The sequence below is a fragment of the Podarcis pityusensis genome, assembly GCF_964106645.2.
Source record: "Podarcis pityusensis genome assembly, chromosome: 9".
Classification (NCBI taxonomy): Eukaryota; Metazoa; Chordata; class Lepidosauria; order Squamata; family Lacertidae; genus Podarcis; species Podarcis pityusensis.
The window spans coordinates 59444770-59463762 of NC_138034.1; the positions used below are offsets into that span (position 1 = coordinate 59444770).

Sequence of the window (18993 nt, forward strand, 5' to 3'; positions counted from 1 at the left end):
GCAACCCTAATAAACTATTTTTTTCTTTTCTCCTTTCCAAGTATGGATGACCTTTTAATTGCCTGAAATTTTGTGAAAAAGCAGCCCTTTGGGTACTCTGACAATTAGGGATTGTTTGTTCCTAATGATGGCTGCAGCATAAACAAACATGGTTTGTAGAAACTAATTTGCAAGAGCGGAAAATGCAATTAAAGGTGACATTTCCACCAAAAGGCCTACCCTTGGCTGTGGAGAAAGAAGGAGAATTGGCTGAATCAGCCCTGTCCAGCTTTTCTCCACAGCCTAAGGAAGAGGCTGGCTGTCATCTTGCATCTTTTTTGAACCCCCTGTTGTTAATAAGAATCTCATTAAAGTGATGTTTTGGGGAACTAGTTCTTTTGTTGTTCTTTAAATTGCTTTAAATTACTCACCCTTCCATTTTGGTGTCTAGTTCAATGCCCTGAAGAATTTTTCTGGTGTTCCTTGATGCTTGTCTGGTTAGATTTAGAAGACCCTGGCCATGTTCACCAGTCCACAACCCTCACTGCAAAAGCTGAAATTTTTGAAGGAACTGTGATAATGTCTTTTGTTTGCCTGAACGGAGGGAGGGAGGTGTGTGTGTGTGTGTGTGTGTGTGTGTGTGTGTGTGTAAAAACCTCTGACATTTGCACAGACCCTCCAAGTGTCCCTACTTTCCAGGGACAGTCCCAGACTTACAGAAGCAGTCTGAGTTTCTGATTTGATCCTGAAACATTGCACTTTTCCTTAGGACGTTCATATTTTCATCAGAGAAATGTTGGAGGGTATGATTTGCATGGCTGGATTATACAAAGATAAGAGCTGCATCCATTGCTCCACTCACATTTTTTCTGACTCCACCACTTTCATTGGCAATGCAGCCCCCAGAAGAGACTGTGGCCCTCATTCTTCAAATGTTTTCCCATCCCATTCTACAGATTTATGACAGCTGAGAAACTTCTTTCAAGTTTCCAACTGGAATTTGCCTTTGCAATCAAGTGGCCTTTGGTGATAATGTTTAGTATTCACACATTGCAGCTCTTAAAATGGTGCCATCCCAAAGGCCCACTCTGTACCTGAGAACAACCTGAAAATGAAAGGAAGGGAACATGGGAAATGTCCCTTCAAAACCCAGTGGGATTCAACAAGAGAGAACCAGACGCAGAATGATATAAAGGACATGCCTTTGGGCAGGCAAGCAAAAAGAGAAATGAAAATGGTTGGAACATCTTCCTTGGAAGAAGCAACGTGGGCCCCATCCAAGGAGCTGGGAGAGAGCTGTACTCTCTCAAGTGTTTTCTATTCATAGCTCTCAGCTTGTATGTAGCTTAAAAAACTATAGAAGAGAATGGGAAATGAGTTCCTCATAGACTTTATGTCACAGTCCTCTGCGGCCAGCCAACCAGCCGAGTCTCAGGGGGTACTTGCCTGGAGGCAGAGTCCGCATGCAAGCTTTAGCCCAGTCCTAAGGTCAGGTGTATCTCAGTTCACGTAGTCAGACGATCCGGGGGTCAAGAAAGCCGAGGGTCCAAGGTCACGAGAAGCAAGAAGCAGCAAAGTCTGGCCAGGAACAACGAATGTCGTTTCCAGCAACTGACTGAGGCTGGAAACCTTCCTTAAGAAAGCCGGTTCACATCAGGAGCAAGAAGGCTGATCAGCAGCAGGTAGAGGCACTCTGCCTTCTGCTCCTTCAGGCTGCTGCTCAGCAGGTGAAGCCGACTCCTGGCCCATGACACTTGACTCCCAATAACTCCCATTTTAAAAAATGGAACCGGGGGCTGCATATCTTCTCCCTTGCTATTGTGGGATCCTAAAAAAGCCCCACCACTTAACAGTCTTTCTTAGGAGATACAGAAGGGCTGCCAAGTGTGTTTGATATGCCCAACGGCAAAGTTGCAGAGAGTGGCAATTTCTGCGTGATGATAATTCATTCTGCCATAGTGAGAAGCAGGCAAATCTTAAGAGACTCAGCATCTGACGCCCAGGTAAATAACTAACTGTTTTCCTTGCAACCCTCCTTGCCCTTTCCTCACGACAGCCTGCCACCTCTACAGCACTTCTGCTGGCTCCATTTTGCCTTGAAATAAGCATTTATGAGTTAGTGGTGAAGAAAACATGTACCAGGAGTGCTGTTGCATTGATGGGTCCAGATTATGATGCAGCCTCCTCCCACCTGGTGCCTTCCAATGCTTTGGGAAACGCTGAAGTTCAGTGGCAGAGCATCTGCTTTGCCTGCAGAAGATACTATAAAACAGAGAAGGCTCAAGCACTAGTTTCACTTAAAAAAACTACAACAAATAAACTCACTTTAAAATCCCGAGGCCATACTGTCCTGGTCACAGAGCCTCTGAATGTGAACAGCTGCTCTTGGCAGACGGCCATGCCCAACCAATGCACAATGATGTAGTGTTGAGGGTTCTTGACACCACGAGTGCCCTACTTACCTGAATGGCTATCCCACCCATTGCTTCCGAGTAAGAATTAATACCACATGTGAGTTTAGGGTTGCCAGGTCAGGAGCATCCCAGACCCTCAGATTTCAGGGCCCCAACCTGGAACATAGGAGAGCCTGTCAATGCCACAACAGTAAGATCTGGAGACAGAGGTTATTGCTATTTATTAAATCTCTATACTGTCCTTCATCCAAGGATCACAGAGCTGTTTGCAATAGAAAGGCACAAATATACATAACCTAAAAAGGTAAAGGGACCCCTGACCATTAGGTCCAGTCGTGGACGACTCTGGGGTTGCAGCACTCATCTCGCTTTATTGGCTGAGGGAGCCGGTGTACAGCTTCTGGGTCATGTGGCCAGCATGACTAAACCGCTTCTGGCAAACCAGAGCAGTGCACAGAAACGCCGTTTACCTTTCCGCTGGAGCGGTACCTATTTATCTACTTGCACTTTGTGCTTTTGAACTGCTAGGTTCGCAGGAGCAGGGAATGAGCGACGGGAGCTCACCCCATCATGGGGATTCGAACCGCTAACCTTCTGATCGGCAATCCCTAGGCTCTGTGGTTTAACCCACAGCGCCACCCGCGTCCCTATGCATAATCTAGTTGCAAACAAAAATAATACTACCTCCCAACAGTTTCAAAGGCCATAGATTGTTGAATCAGCCCAGGGCCTGGTGTCTAAAGTTATGTAATAAAGGCACCAGGTGAGCTTCTGTAGGGAGAGCATTCCACAAACAGGGAGCCACTGCAGAAAAGGCCTGTTCTGGTGTTGTTCCCCCCCTCCCCTGGGACTTCCCATGGAGGAGGCACATGAAGAAGGGCCACAGATGATGATCACAGGATCTGGGGTGGTTCATAAGGGAGATGAGGGTGGAGATGCACCTCCAGGGCTGAAGACAAACAGCTTTGTTAGCAGTAGTGAGGTGACCTCCCCAGGACAAGCATGGGCCGTGTGTGTTGAGGGCCTGTGCTGCCTAGTCGACAAAACTCCCCCTCTCAGCCTTACCAAGGTGGTCTAAAGGAAAGCAGAGCAATATGGTTGTCATCAGCTTGGAGTTGCCAGAAGGAGGCATACCAGGCGCCATCGAACCGTCTTAGGGACTCCACTCTGGATTTGTGTAGTGTTTAGTCCTTTGCCCTTTCTTCTCCTGAAGCGGTCCTGCAAGGCAGTGGAGCGTTAGGATGAGTTTTCCATCCCCTAGATGGGCTACTTTCCCAGGCTGACGAGTCCCATCTGCCCCTCACTTCTCTCCGCAGCAGATGCAGAAACCGCCTTCTTGACAGTTGGACCCACTTTTGGTCTCGCCCGTTCAATCTGCCGGAGCCTGTCTTTGCATGCAGGGGAAGGTAAAGAGGAGGGCAATGAAGCATTATTTCTGCACACTAGGGAGGTGGAAAGCACACACTTAACCCCCCCCCCCCCGTTCTCTACTCTGCTGGGATTGCACCATTAGTGAATGAGGCTTTGGGGCCCACGTGAGTGCTTTAACATGGACGTGACCTCTGCTGGCTTAACCTCTGCCCACCTTATTAAAACGGCTTTAATGCAGACAAAAGGGGAGTGGGGGGCACAGCAACTCACGTCAGGAGGATCAGAACGATGAGCATTCCCTGAAAGGGAGGGGAAAGCCGGGAAAGTGGGACACCGAAGGGGAAAGATCGCAGCGGTGCTAAAGGAATGTGAAAGAGGGAAAAGGAGGCGGGAAGGTAAAGACTGGGGGGGGGGGATATGTTAGTAATTGAGTTCTAATATAGGTCAGGCTGGAAGAAGCATTCAGAGTGAGAGGCGATCAGAGACAAAAGAATATGTAAGGCATATAGTAGTTCTAGACTCTACCTCTGGCGGTGCGGCGGCAAATGTGGCCCTCCAGTCTTCTCTGTCTGACCCCCGAGACTCCAGGCTACACTTCCTCAGCCACACACCCCTTCCCCAGGCCACACCTCTCAGCAGGTCTGCTTTGCACCCACCTGGGGTGTTTTTGCCAATTGATGTTTTGTTGAGCTCTAGCCATCCCTCTTGCTTGCCTGGATGGAGAAAGGAGAAGTGTGTGTAAGACGAGCCTAATGTTCAAAGGCAAAACTTGCAGGTGTTGCTCCGCCCCACCTTTGCCTCCGCCCCCCGCGGATCAAAGTCAGGAGACTAAAGGGAGCCCAAGAGCTCATACGTTACAAGCAGTAAATAAATACTGAATTGCAACATTGCCAAGCTGGTGTCTTCCAGATGGTTTGGACTACTACAGCATCAATCGGCACCAGCCAGCATGGCCATGGTAGTCAGAGCCCCAAATATCTGGAAGGCACCAGGCTGGTGAAGATCGGTATAAGTGGTGGCTGCCCTCATGATGACAGTCCATACACTGGTACCTCCTAGATGTTTCCGATTACAACTCTCGCCACCCCTGACCATCTCCCTTTCTTTTTGCAAATTAATTCCACTTTCTTCCCACTGACCTCCTTCACTTTACTTCCAATGCTGCCACCTTCTGGGAGAAATGAAGCCGGCCACATTTTGTAGCATTTTGCAATGAGCATCTTGTAGAATTTTTGAAGTCAGGCCTCTCCTCCCCTGCCCCAGGGCCATTTTACCAACCATTTGTTTGGCAGGGGAATATGTGGAGATATTCCTGTGTGTGTATGGCCATGTGAATCAAGGGCAAGGGTTACACTGCACTGAAGAATTAAGGAGGATCTTCTTTCCTAATCTAGAGCCTGGTTTCTCTCATTCAGTGAGACCAGCACTGGTCAGCCATATACAAGCAAATTCCAGGAAGAAAAAATAAAAAATTATCTGGGCTGAGTTTGTGACCTGAAACACAATAACTGAACAGCTCAGACATTAATCTATATATTGTGTTTTGAACATTTAAAAAACTGCCTTACAGGAGGTTATATTATATATTCATTTCAACCAGTGTTGTGTATTCTAGCAGTGGCTCTCCAGGGTCTCTCTCAACACCAAGTGCCTAATTTTTTCAACTGGAGACACTGGGAATTGAACCCGGAGCCTTTTGCATGCATTCCACCATGACATTAGGAGTTATGGTGTAACCAGTGAGAGAAACAAGGTTTGTTTTGCACACAGCCGGATGCGTCCTGGGGGACTTCACGTAGATGCTTTTGGAGTGGTTCCCTCCTTATAAACTGTTCCTTCTGCAAGAGTGGGGGACCAATTAAGATGCCCTGCGCTCAGAGACTTGACGATGGATCGCTGAAGTCTCTAGGAGACTCTCCAGTAGAAAGAGGTGGTGATCCAGTTAAGGCTCTCATCTCACTGTGGAATGGTGAGTTCTGAAGGACTATTGACACGATCGCTCCTGAGCGACCGACCTTCTTCAGTGCTGTAGAGTCCGCAATGCCCTCTGGTATTCTAGTGAATTCTGTGTGATGAAACAAGAGGGATGACAGCCAGAGCACTGGTGGGGTAGAACTCACTTCCAAGGCCAAACAAGCACTGTTTACAGCATCAATAAGGGCAGCGAATAATTCTTTTTTTCATGGCCTCTAATGGGTCCTCAAGTAACGCTTTTGCAGGTCAACTGGAATCTGGTCTCACCTGTTGGTGGAGATGTGCCTCTGGATCCAACAGAAGCCTGCTGAGATAATTTGCTTCATCATTTTCAGGATGAAGTTGCTTGACTTCAGAGCAATTTATGCGCTACCAATATGGTTCCAATTCAAGCAGAGGTGTCCATTGCTATGTCTTCCTTAACTCTGTGGGGTCAATTTTAGTTTATGAGGCCCAATGTTGTGGACAAGGGGCTTGTGGGGTTGTGCCCTCTTGAACCCTGCCCATTGTGGCTGGTGAAATTCATCAGGGTCTTTTCAAACATCAGCCCAAAGGTTGGGAGACACAATTGTGTTTTCAAGAGTTTGGGGAATAATAATAATTTCATTATTTGTACCCCCGCCCATCTGACTGGCTTGCCCCAGCCATTCTGGGCAGCCTCCAACATACCGTATATAAAAACATAATAAAAATTAAAAGGCTTTCCTATACAGAATTTGCCTCCTCCCACTCCTCCAATATGTTGTTGGATTACAACAAAGGCAGAAAACTTATTGCCTTATTGTACTACAACTCCCATAATTTCTGATCACTGCCCATGTTGGCTGGAGCCACAGTCCAATAAAATCTGAAGGGCAGCATATTTGCTATCCAAGTTTTGACATGCTGACAAGTTTTGTGAGTTGATTGTGCAACTTATTTTTCTCCTGTTGATGGGTATGTGTCATGGGGAGTTCTGTTAGTTATTGTTCATATTCCTAACACTGTTTTTATGTGTAAGCTGCCTTGTGGACTTATGCAGGTCTCATATGGTTCTGAAGGTGGGATAATACATATCATAAATAAAGAAAATAAATAGTGACTGAGATATTGGGGCTGTGGAAGGAGGAAGAGATTGGGAAGAGACATATCCATGCAATGAAAAGATAGGAGCCTGGTAACAACATATATTTAGATTAGCTTGCAAACCCAACTGGGTATAACCTGCTCTTTTTATGTATTTTGTAAAGCAACCTAACATTTTAAGCACTTCACAATTATCATAATCTTGTTTATTCCCAACAAAATTCAAGAAAGTTTTTATCCACAATATAACTATGTATAAACAATAAAAGCTGTAAGAAAGTCAGTAAATGTTATTATATAATCTATAGACAAACTAATCTGTACAAGACATCAAAACAAAATGTGATTCACTAGTTTCAAAGTTTCTGGAGAACAGATCTGTTGTCCACTACTTTCTAAAAGCAACTGCAATTGGAATTCTTTGCCCAATTCCTTGCCCTAAAAACCTCAGCACAACTCTCCCATAGTTAATAAAAAGTATATTTGAAGAACTTAAACTTATGATGACATTATGTTCCTAGCTGAAATGAAACTCCTTCTGGGTTTCAAAAAACCGTTTACCAAAACACCATCAGCCAAGGTTCAATTTTTATTTTGTGAACAATTTGATACAAAACATTACAGTACTTCAAATAAAAACAAGCAGAGAGACAAACAATATGAGCATTTCAAATAAGGCACATGTAAAAAAAACCCCACACATCCAGTGAAATAGACAGGTTCTATATATATATTTGGAGGTAGAAATAATTACAAAAATATGGAACAATTTTAAGCATTAGCAGTTCAGTTCAAACTAGGATCCCATTTTAAAATTGCCTTGGTAAGATAGCTTATGTGGCATTTTATGCACTACATTTTTGTGGCAACTCTATTTTTTGCTTCGGAGTAGCAGAGTGGGGAGGAAAAGAAACTATACCATGAGTAATACAAGGAAATTACAAAAAGTTATAAATGTCCATACAAATGTTTTTAATAACAAGAAATTCTTGAAGCACCACATTTTAATTTCCCCCTCAAATTAAAAAGATATCTACAACACTTTTCTTTATATTATTATTAGAGACCTAATGATGCTTTTAATAGTGTTGCTATATCTGCTGGAATGGCCCCTTCTTCTCCTGCAGAATAAAAAGAATGAATCAGAGGTGTATTTGTGAAGAAGCATTTCATGCAACCAAATAATCAGCATTCTACACAGCTAAAAAACCTGCAACCAATAATAATCCATCCCCTTCTGCAACCTTGCTGACTTCTTAAGGTGGGGGTGGGGTCCAAGTGACCTCAAATCAGTTTGGGTGTTACATTATGGCTAAGGACTAATGATGTAAAGAGCAGCTTGGATATGTACTTGCAAAACCAGAGACACAAACCATGCAAGTCTCTAGGTTTTGTACTGTTGTGCTGAGCCTGATACTATGCTTGCACAAGGCGTGATCCAATATGGTAAGTGGCACAGTAAAATATCTGGCTTGCAAGCATCTAGCATCCAGCTAGATGTGAAAAAGTGGTATAATGCTTAAGAAAGCCATCAAAGCAGTGGGCTAGTATTCAAAATGCTACACTGAGCACACTACCCAGGCTCCTGCCTTTGGAAAAGCTTCAGATATCCATTAATCAACAAGAGATTTCTACTCTGGAAATAAGGGGCAAGGAATGTGTTGCGTTGGAACTGAATTCGCAAGTTTGTCCAAACAGCAATACGCTACTTGTTTTCCCATTAAATTCCTTCCCCATTAAATTCCTTCCCCATTAAATTCTTGTCCTTTAGAATTCTTATTCCAAAACAATGTTTTAGAAGTATGTCTGAACAGGAGAAATATAAGAGATCTTTTCCAACATCCATTACATTTAAAGTACTGTGATGAATCTGCCATCGCACCAGCTGTTAAGAGCTGCCATGTGTTGACAAATTGGGGAAATTAAATATTGCTTTAACTGCACATTCTGCTTTCTTGCATTACTTTTTAACATCTTAACCCAAAAAGTCACAACTTCAACTGCCCATAAATTATCCATTTCTCTTCCCCATTGGTCTCCTGGCACAATGAACCTAAATATTGTATTTCTTTGATCTCTCTCTCAGTTTGGGGCCCAGAGCTGCTTCTACTTAGCATATTCAAGATGGTGCTGCAAGAGCTTACCTGCATCTGCTGCTGTCATGTCTTGTTCTAGCTTTAATTTCTGCTGACTAATTCTCAGCATGGATTCCTCTATAGTCCCTTTACTTATGAGCCGTATCACTTTCACTTCTCTTAAAATAAAATAAAAAGAACATGTTTGTTCATACAATTCTGTAAATCCCGATTTTGTCATGAGTGTTTTATTTCCATTTAAATTTCCAGCAGTTCTACAGAAAACAACAGTGCTTGCACGTTAATTATTTTTAATGAAGACTGTAAGTGTCTCATCACATACACCTCTGTGAAAAAATAATATTCCAATATAAAATTAATGGGAAATGAATTCAAGTTTTATCCAACACTTTACCAGTTATACCAGCTTGCTTACACCTCTACACACACAAAAAAATCTCTTCTAAAGATTTAGAATATTTGATGCAGTGTATCGTGGATAATTTATTTTGTTTACAACTAAAGTTTCTCCTCATACACTAAAAACTTACCTAGTTTGTCCTACTCTATGGCATCGGTCTTCCGCCTGCTTGTCATTGTAAGGATTACAGTCAATGTCATGGAGGATGACCACATTGGCTGAGGTCAGATTAATCCCTAGACCACCGGCTTTTGTGGAGAGCAAAAAGATAAATATACCCATATCTGAATTGAACTCATCTATCAGATGTATCCTACCAAAAAGAGAGAAAGCAAAGCAGTCATCAGTATACAAGCCTATTGTTGTTTTGCCTTCATCTATTTGAGCTGACACACACAGGTATGCTCAAGTCAAGCATGCTCACAAGCAAACCATTTTAGATCATACCCTACGGATATTCCTTTCATACAATATGTTTCAATGGAGTCAGTTCAGACATTCAGATTGCTATTCCATGTACACGAACCCGAGTGTGAACTCTGCTGGAACATAGTGGGACTTCATTCTGAATAAACACTGCTCTGTCAATTGTTAGTCGGGATACAGAGAATTCAGCCATGTATAGGCTCCATGCTTCGGCGCTCATTAGTCATTTATATGATGATTTCCAGACAGCATGTCTACAGTTAGCTCAATCAACTGTGCACTGTGTAATTATTATCTTTGTTTTAGGCTTTATAGCAATTATTTCCAGTTCCTTTCATTCTATGCATTATACGAAGGGAAGAAATTTTAACCATCTTGCTTCAAGAGTTTTTCATTAACTTGAGGTGTTTTATAGATCTCCTCTAATCCCCAGTACTTTCCAGAGTCAAGCTCGAATAGAGGCAGAAATGACTATTAGTTGGAACCGATAATGCTCCCTTGTGTTCTTGTGGAAGTTTCACCTACCTGTCTGAAATTTGTGTCTTTCCATCCAGCCTCAGGTATCGGTGCTGCTTATGTTTCAGAAGAACCTCTAGGATGTCTAGCATCATAGTAAATTGGCTGAACAGGACAACTCTGTCACCCTAAAGGAAGGAAGAGCAGTATTTAAGAAAAAACCCACGCGTGCACCTGAAAGTTTGTTTTATACATATTCGCAAAGTTCAGGCACTTGAACAAAAGCCACCTTGTGTAAGATTCAAATTCTCTTCAACACTACGGAACAACTGGGAGATAAACAGCATGCTGGCCTTTTTACGGGTTGCAAACTTACAAGTGCTGAGTAATGATTTGAAGCCATAGGCAAGACTACACTTGGAGCAACCAGTATATTCACAATGAAACCCGGGAACAGAGAGAAAATGCCCCAGGATTCAATTACTTTACGCTGGCTTACATAGCACAACAATATGTTGTGATCTGAAGTACCAAGTTTCAGGAGAGTTGAGGTGTTTTAAAAACAAGCCTTTATGTTTCTTGTTTGACTGAGTACTCAACAGCCAACAAATTCAACAAATATTTGAACAATATCTGAGTCCATTTTTGTTACATAGGTATGCTTCCTACTCTTCAGCGACAATGGAGTGCCAATTTAGGGTGAAGAATGAAAACTTGAGTCCCTGCTGGCTTCCCCCACCTGGGGTCCTCCAGATTTTTTGGCCTACAACCCCCAACAGCTCCAGTCAGCATGGCCAATCATCAGGAAGGATGGGAGTTAAAAGCCCCATGACATTTAGTTGGCACCAGGTTGGAGAAGGCCACCCTATGCAGATACTAGCAAGGGGTAATTTGGGGAGCAGGCAAGAACTTTAACCAGGGTTAGTTACAAGCCAAGGTGTTGGTGGGGAGGTGGAGGGGAAGGAATCTGTTGACTTCTGAACTCTGACTAGGGTTATTTCTGGCTCACATCCATCCTCATATTGCTGGGAATTTGAGGTAAGTCTTCTGACATCCAAGCCTAACACTCAAACGGCTTTCTACAAGATTTAGTGACATTAAAACACAGCACAACTGATATTAGGACATTTATGTGTAAGATGTGTGTATATTCTAGGATGTCCAAAATATACTTTTAGAACAAACCTTTTCTTTGAATTCAGACAAAATGCGCTCTAGTGTTCTAAATTTTCCCGAATCCAAAATTAGATCCATTTCAAGCTTGAAGTCATTAATATTTGCATACTGTTTACAAAGCAAATGCAATTCATAATCTGTCATCACAGACATATCTTCAAATATAAGGTCAGGGTTTGCTTCACAGTGTGTAGGCTCCTAAAACAAATAATCATAAATCAAAATGAAGCAAGCTATTTAGGAACTACCAATATTTCTTCAGGCTTTCTTTTCTAAGTTTACTAATGGATTTTTGAGTGTAAGTGCTGTTAGAAAATTTTAGATACATTCAATAGTCATAACATGTTAGAACAAAAAGAATAAGCCTGACAATAGGCAACAATCACCTCCCTGTCCCACTCATCTCTCAGATAATATAGGGTTTTTGGGGGGGAGGGGGGAACATGTGTGCCGTGCCTATACAGAAGGTAAAAATGTTTATGATTGTCTTTTCAGTAGAAAATCGGGACTAATCCTAGAGCTGGAGAAAATATTGTGACATTTGTATACACATAGTTATAAAACTACCTACAGTGTGGTTCATATGAGTACAATTAGCTGTTGAAGAATTATTTCTCAGACCTGGCAGATTAGGGATTGGAATGGAATGTCAACTTCTGTACAAATGTGATGCAACCAAGAAATGGCAAGGCCAAATCCTGCCTTGTTAGCTATGTATACCACACATGCCTTGAAAACCATGCTTCCCAAGAGCAATCATAATCCAAACAGCAGGATGTAAGTTTACAACAAAGGTCAGAAACAACTGTATTCTACGATGAAGTGGTGGCACAGGAGAAAAAGAGGGGCCGGTGCACTGCCTCACTCCTCCCTTATCCACCTGCTCAAGTGAAGAATGGTCCTTGTGAGATATTTGCTGGGGTGTGAGTGGGAAGAGAAAGGGAGAGAAAACTAATACAAACAAAGTGTTACTGTTCTTTGGACTGTTTAATGTTATACTTACTTCCTTAATTACACACATACACAGTTTAGAACTTCTTGTATCTGGGGAAGGAGGCTATTGTCCATCAAATTTTATGCTCAATAAATTTGTCAGTTTTTAAGGTGCTACAAAATTATTTAGTCTTGTTACTTGGGGGAGGGGAAGAGAAAGGGTTGGCCTTACTGGTTTTTATTTGGTTGCATTTTGCTGAATGACATCCTTGCACTTTTCATGCTTTTGGTACATATTCAGTTTCATTTACAGAGATAAATTATTTTTAAAGTTTCCCATCTGTTTGCTCTAGTGTGGTCAGATCACAGAAAACTGGACCCTTTGTCTTGTTTCATACCTCAATCTGTGACACACTTAGAATTCCAGCAATGTTTTCCTAAGGAAGCTTTCTCTATTCTCTATTGATAGTCTGAGACATTAAATGATATAATTTTCTAAATGCAGGACACATAGTTGAACAATAACTATTTGTTAATAACCAAATTAAAATGCACCAAGAGCCTACTGGATTATTCAAATCCAGCACCTTACCTTGAGCATAAGTTTCGACATCACTTTAAGTTTCTCTGCTGTATAATACTGACGGTGAAGAAGAGGATGATTGGCCATTTTTCTTAGCTGCATCATGACATTGCCCATTTCTGAATTCTTTTCTAGGGTTAGAAAACAAATGATATATATGTATATATCCAGTGGATATTTTCTATCAATATACCCACTACAATAGAATAGCTCAGTATTTCTGCTCCATATATGATAAAAGGAACAGAGGAAGATGTAAACACCAACGCACCATGACTGTCAATTGATTTCTTTAAGCAGCTGAACAGATCTTGGTATAGCTTTTCCTGCTTCTCAGACATTTCACACTGTTCAACAATATCTTTTTTGGGAGGCAGCTGTTTGAGGACCTGGTGGGAGAAAACAACATTTTGAATTATTTGGCTACCAGGCATTTGAACTTAGACTTAGAACCAGCACGTACTGAGCTGGAGGCTGTTCCTGTTCAAAGAAACCTGTGTTCAGGTGATTTAAGTTAGTCTAAAGCAACCAGTATAGGCTAAAAATAACAAAAACAAATCACCAAACATACCTCATCTTTTACTCTTCTCAGGATGAATGGTTTTATTATCTGCTTGGCATGTGCAATTCTCTCTTTTTCATATACACTGTGTTCCTCAGTTGCTTTCTAGAGAGGAAGAACATATGCTGAATTGCATACAGTGGATGCAATCAGGTTTGCTGAGAAAGAGTTTTACCATTTAATAAAAAGGAATGTTCTGAATGTGAATGTTTTGTAGTGAATGGCTGTGATTTCTAAAGCATTTACTATAGCTCCGCTAGCCCAAAACAGGGGTATTATGTGGTGGTATGCATGAAGACTACATAATGACTTTTTAGGTAGTCTGCAAGGATACCCTAAGTTACAAAGACAGTGCTCATTATGAAAAATGTACAAGATTCCGAGTCATAAAAATGTTTTTCAAGTATACTTACTGCTTTAGAAGAGAACATCCTCCGAATTTCACTAGTGCTACTACTGAACATCCGTGGCATGACAAAATTCAAGAGCGACATAAGTTCTAAAAGGTTGTTTTGCACTGGCGTCCCTGTTAACAGCAAACGGTTTTTTGCCTATTTTCATAAAAAAAATGAAAGCCATTAGCAGATATAAAATGAGATCAACTATTCAAAATGACATTTCAACAGGAGAATGATTTTACTGTTGAGCAATCAAATAGTCTCAAACTACCTGCAGTTTATCATTACCCTTATAAACCCAGGATAGGTGTGCCTAGAGTTACAGCTTAATTTTGTAAAGCAAAAATCAGGATGCAACTCATGCACATTTTAACACAATTTTACTGAGACAATACTTGAAAACTTAAGGCAACATTTACAAGAAAGCACCAAGAGTAGTAAAGGGCATAAAAATCTTACATTAATTGTCATCAGGTGTTGATAGCGAACAGAACCCATGTTTTTTAACATGTGACCTTCATCAAAGATTGCATAATTAATTTTCATCCGACGAAACAGACTGCGGTCTTCTGGACTGCTAATTGCACAGTTATACCTATCAAGAGAATGAACTATGAGCATATATCCCTATATATTTTTTATTTCTCTCTCTCCCTCTCACACATATATCTCATGTAAAACCAACACGTGAGGAGAGGGGAAGCAAGACTAGTGTGTTAAATCTGCCCCCATTGCCCTCCATGAATGGGGGGGGGGGACTTCTTCAGCAGGGGACCTTTCCTACTTGTGTATGTGTCCCACAATACGGTAGGCTTCTCAATCATGGAAGAAGCCTTCATTAGTAGTGCAGGAGCCTTGCTTCAGAAATTATTCTTCCAACTCATGGAGGGTGGATGGTAACAGAGCTAGCATGATTGTTCTCATCCCTTCCCCAATGCAAGGTGATTTAACACAGAAGGGAAAAATTGAACTACAGTGGTGCCCCGCAAGACGAATGCCTCGCAAGACGAAAAACTCGCTAGACGAAAGGGTTTTGCATTTTTTGAGCTGCTTCGCAAGACGAATTTTCCTATGGGCTTGCTTCGCAAGACGAAAAACGAAAACGTCTTGCAAGTATGTTTCCTTTTTCTTAACACCGTTAATACAGTTGCGACTTGACTTCGAAGAGCAACTCATAGAACGCGGTGTGGTAGCCTTTTTTGAGGTTTATGAAGACTTTGGTGATTTTTGAAGCTTTTCCAAAACTTCTTTTGCAGCCATTTGGTAAGTTAAACTTTTAAAACTTTTTTGGGGGGTTTTGGATTTTGGGTTGGGGTGTTTGGAATTCAAGGACTTGGTGCTGGGGAGGGGGTGGCAAGAATCTGGAAGCTTGTGTGGGTTTTTTCTGCATTTTTATTATTTTCTGTGACCATTGGGCCACTCTGCTGTTTTTTAAAAAAAATTCTGGATTTGAATTTCTGTGTGGTGGGTGGCTGGGGGAACAGTTGAGGAGGGGGTTCTTCAGCAAGAAGCAAAGAGTGGAAGAGGAACCTTCTTCGAGTTGTCCCCCAGAGTCTTAGAAAATGTACTGTACACTTTGTTGATTTTTAAATGTTTTTCTGTCATGTTTAGAAACTTAATTTATTGTTCCTTCAATTTTTGAAATGCTCTTTACAGTATGTGTGACTTTAAAGAGCACTTAATAAACTCTTGTTGTACCAAATTTGGCTTTGTTTGGACTTTTTTTGACCATAGGAACGCATTAATTGAATTTCAATGCATTCCTATGGGATTTCGTGCTTCGCAAGACGAAAAATTCGCTAGACGAAAAAACTCGCAGAACGAATTAATTTCGTCTTGCGAGGCACCACTGTACAAATACAGTATATTCTGACATTCAGAAAGGCCAGGAGACACTGCTGTGATAACATAGGGTTGCGTTTTTTCACCGTAATGCCCTCCACCAAATCTAGAGGCAACAGTAACTTAACCCTGTGTTAGATCCAAGGAAACGTGAGCAGAAGGAAAGTAACTGCTGGTACTATTCAGCAAACATTTGGGCAAGTGAGTTTGCACAGTGCTACAGCACTTCTTGTGCTTTCAAGAATATCCTCGGTTTTTGTTTCATTTCTCATGCAATGTTGTAGCACAAAACATAGAACTGTATTTCCATGACATGAACAGAGCTCATTTCCTACACATAGGAGGATACCCCCAAGTGGTAAATTGTGTATTGAGTGCCAGGACTGTTTTATAGTAACACTCAATAGTCAACACACAACTCTGAAATTAGGATCAAATGAGGGAAGTCAAAACCCAGCAATCAATTGTTTTATATGAATTTTCAACTATTACAGACAACACCTCTGCATGCACTTACTATATACAATGTGCTTAAAAAGACTGATGTTGCCAAAATATCGTCTGATTTCCCCCAGTGCCAAATCCTATAATGACTTTTTACTCAGTCCTAGAAAATACCCAACATTATGAGCAACGACTTATTGTCTATGAAGAAATATATTTTATATAGCACATATTCCTGGAGGGAAATACGATCTCTGCATGCTCTGTACATAGCCAAGTAACTCACAATGTAAGCCCTTCTGGGACCCCTGTGAGTGGGGAGGGGTTGGAGCGCAGAGTGCCATGAGAACAGAGGTCTTTTCGCTGTAACGATTTCCCCCAATGTAATGTTTCTTTTTCTTTTCCTTTTCCCCAAAGGAGCGAACAATAAACATTTTGTTATACAGGCACCAAACCACTTGCACACAATCAGCACCTGCCCCGTTTTCGGTGCTGCAAAGGGGCGAACAGGGTGGACTTACATGTGTCCCGCTGATGTGTGTGGCAGCCAGGAGCACAACCCCTGTGCAAGTGGAAAGCTGCCTGTACAGAAGAAGGGGAAGGGGTGCCTGTGGGGATACCACTGGAGTAAAAAAACATGTTCTATGTGATCCTAGGCAATGAGAATCAAGCTTACTCCCATCTGTATAGCCCCAGCCTGGTTTCTGCATAGGTATGTTTGGGACTGACTTAGCAGATTTAAATTGAACAGCATGTGGGATAGTTTGAAAGAAGTGCATGGTTAGGAAACAGCAAGTGGCTAAATTTCCTTGTACTTACGTTGTCACAATGACATTGAAATCTGCAACTTTATTATGGATATCCATTCTGAGATGCCTCCTGTCTTCTTGCGAGCCTAGACAGAAATGAGACTTCATTTTCCCCCAGTTCTAGAGAATGGCTTTATAAAGCCTCAAACTTCTCTGCAATTCACAATGTTGTTTAGGGAGTTTTGATACCCACATGAAAAAAGGCGTACTGTCTGCATTTTATCTACAAATGTTTTATTCTAAAACAATATAATTTCTTACCGTAATAAAATAAAACTTGGAGTTCAGGACACCACAGGTTCACTTCTCTTATCCAGTTATCTGTTTTTTTAAAAAATGAATTAAATAATTACAGAAGTATGCTATGTGTACATACAGATTAATGTTAGTCCCAGTTTTGTTTTTACTAAACTACAAGTCGAGAATACTGTGTGGATTACAATCGCTGTTGTACAGCCAAAAGAGTGGACTTCATTGAAGAACACCTCAGTTCAAAACCCCACTAAGCTCTGAAACTCATCCAGTGTCGTTATCTCTCATCCCAACGTATCTAATTGAGAGTTTAGTGGGGGAAGCAGTATTGTGTGCTGCCCTGAGCTTCCTTGAAGAAAATTGCACATAGATATAGTAATGCATTATGTAGTATACATTTTTACTTGAAGTAAGCTGCTATTGATTTTTAATCCCACAAAGCCTGTTTATAATTGGAGCCTTAAAAAAAAGAAAATAAATTCCTCGCTTACCTATTGTTGACGCAGGCACTACAATCAAATGTGGACCTACATCACCCACTTCATAAAGATATGCCAGAAATGCAATTGCTTGAATGGTTTTTCCTAAACCCTATGTAAAAGTTGAGATAATTTAAAATAAAATACTATTGCCTTTGCAGTACTGATAAAGTTAAACAATGAAATCTTAGCCCATAATATTTCTCAAGCTAGTTTTGGGTTTTAAAACTGGAAAATGGAGGTTTGTAGTCAAAAATATTATTTTGTTAAACCCTACTCTTTAAGAACCGCGTAACCAGGTTTGGCTGACAGAGGCAGGTCAAAACCTCTGGTCTCCACATTATCCATCACATAGGAGCCAGCAAGTAAAGTTAAAAGTTAAGTGATTTGAGTACATACGCAGGTACAATTAGCATACACCCCTTGACCTTAGAATAATAGAACTGTAGAGCTGGAAGAGCCCACGAGGGTCATCTAGTCCAACCCCCAGCAACCAACCTTGTCCCTTCACAGGCCTTTCTCTTAGGAATGGAATATCACTAGCCAGTGAGGCAAAGGTTGCCCAGTATTCTCCTGGGATCTAACTTGAGGAGTCCTATGGAGACCCCTGTTCCTCCTGGTGAAGCACAAGGTACCATTTGAGCCGCTCCCCCAACGTCTATCTCTGCCACTCAAAGTTCTCTGGCTCAGACCTGGGACTATACTTCATAGAATCACAGAACTGTAGAGTTGCAAGGGACCCCAAGGGTCATCTAGTCCAAACTCCTGCAATGCAGGAATCTCAGCTAAAGCACCCATGACTTCAAGCTCAAGGGAAGTAGTTGATCATTGGAGGAAGGCTCCACCTGTCACAAGGACTCAAGGAGGGAGGGGAATGGACATAGTCTGTAACCCCTGGCAAGTCTCAGAAACGTTAAAATCACTCACTCCCTTCTTGCTAGTAGCACATAACAGTATTACCACCCACTGAACATCCCCCTGCCCAAGAGACAATGAAAACTTAAAAATCATTTTGGGGCAGCACAGAATTTCTTTCCTCACTTTCCTTCTAGAACAGCACGAGGATCTCTCTCTCCGATGCCCAACCATGTGCATGTATGATTGCTACTGTCAACACATCCTGATTCATTTGTAACGGCTCAGCTATTAAAACTATTGGAAAACTGTGTAACAGGCCACAAGCTAGTTTCTCCTACTAAACACTTTGCTACTGAGTAGCAGAAGCAAACCTTACCATTTCCTATTCTATTAGATCACAGTCTTCCTAGTTAGCTAAGGCCAGCCTCAGATAATTTGCTAACACTGGCCATGCAGTTATAAATGTAATGACTAGT

General features: G+C 41.7%; 1 protein-coding gene across 5 annotated transcripts in view; it reads right to left on the bottom strand.

Annotated features, from left to right (window-relative positions):
- Positions 1–7379: 7379 nt before the first annotated feature.
- The window catches only part of SMARCAD1 (SNF2 related chromatin remodeling ATPase with DExD box 1), a 390786-nt gene continuing 379172 nt past the window's right edge, over positions 7380–18993 (bottom strand). For all 5 annotated transcript variants that reach the window (XM_081020720.1, XM_081020719.1, XM_081020718.1 and 2 more), the window contains 13 exons: positions 17672–17771; positions 17190–17249; positions 16939–17014; positions 14293–14428; positions 13849–13986; positions 13445–13540; positions 13145–13262; positions 12883–13004; positions 11367–11555; positions 10251–10369; positions 9430–9612; positions 8948–9057; positions 7380–7924 (listed from right to left, as the gene is read on the bottom strand). In XM_081020720.1, the coding sequence (XP_080876846.1) occupies positions 7863–7924; positions 8948–9057; positions 9430–9612; positions 10251–10369; positions 11367–11555; positions 12883–13004; positions 13145–13262; positions 13445–13540; positions 13849–13986; positions 14293–14428; positions 16939–17014; positions 17190–17249; positions 17672–17771 (1509 nt within the window). In that variant the 3' untranslated portion in view covers positions 7380–7862. The remainder of the gene's footprint in view (positions 7925–8947; positions 9058–9429; positions 9613–10250; positions 10370–11366; positions 11556–12882; positions 13005–13144; positions 13263–13444; positions 13541–13848; positions 13987–14292; positions 14429–16938; positions 17015–17189; positions 17250–17671; positions 17772–18993) is intronic.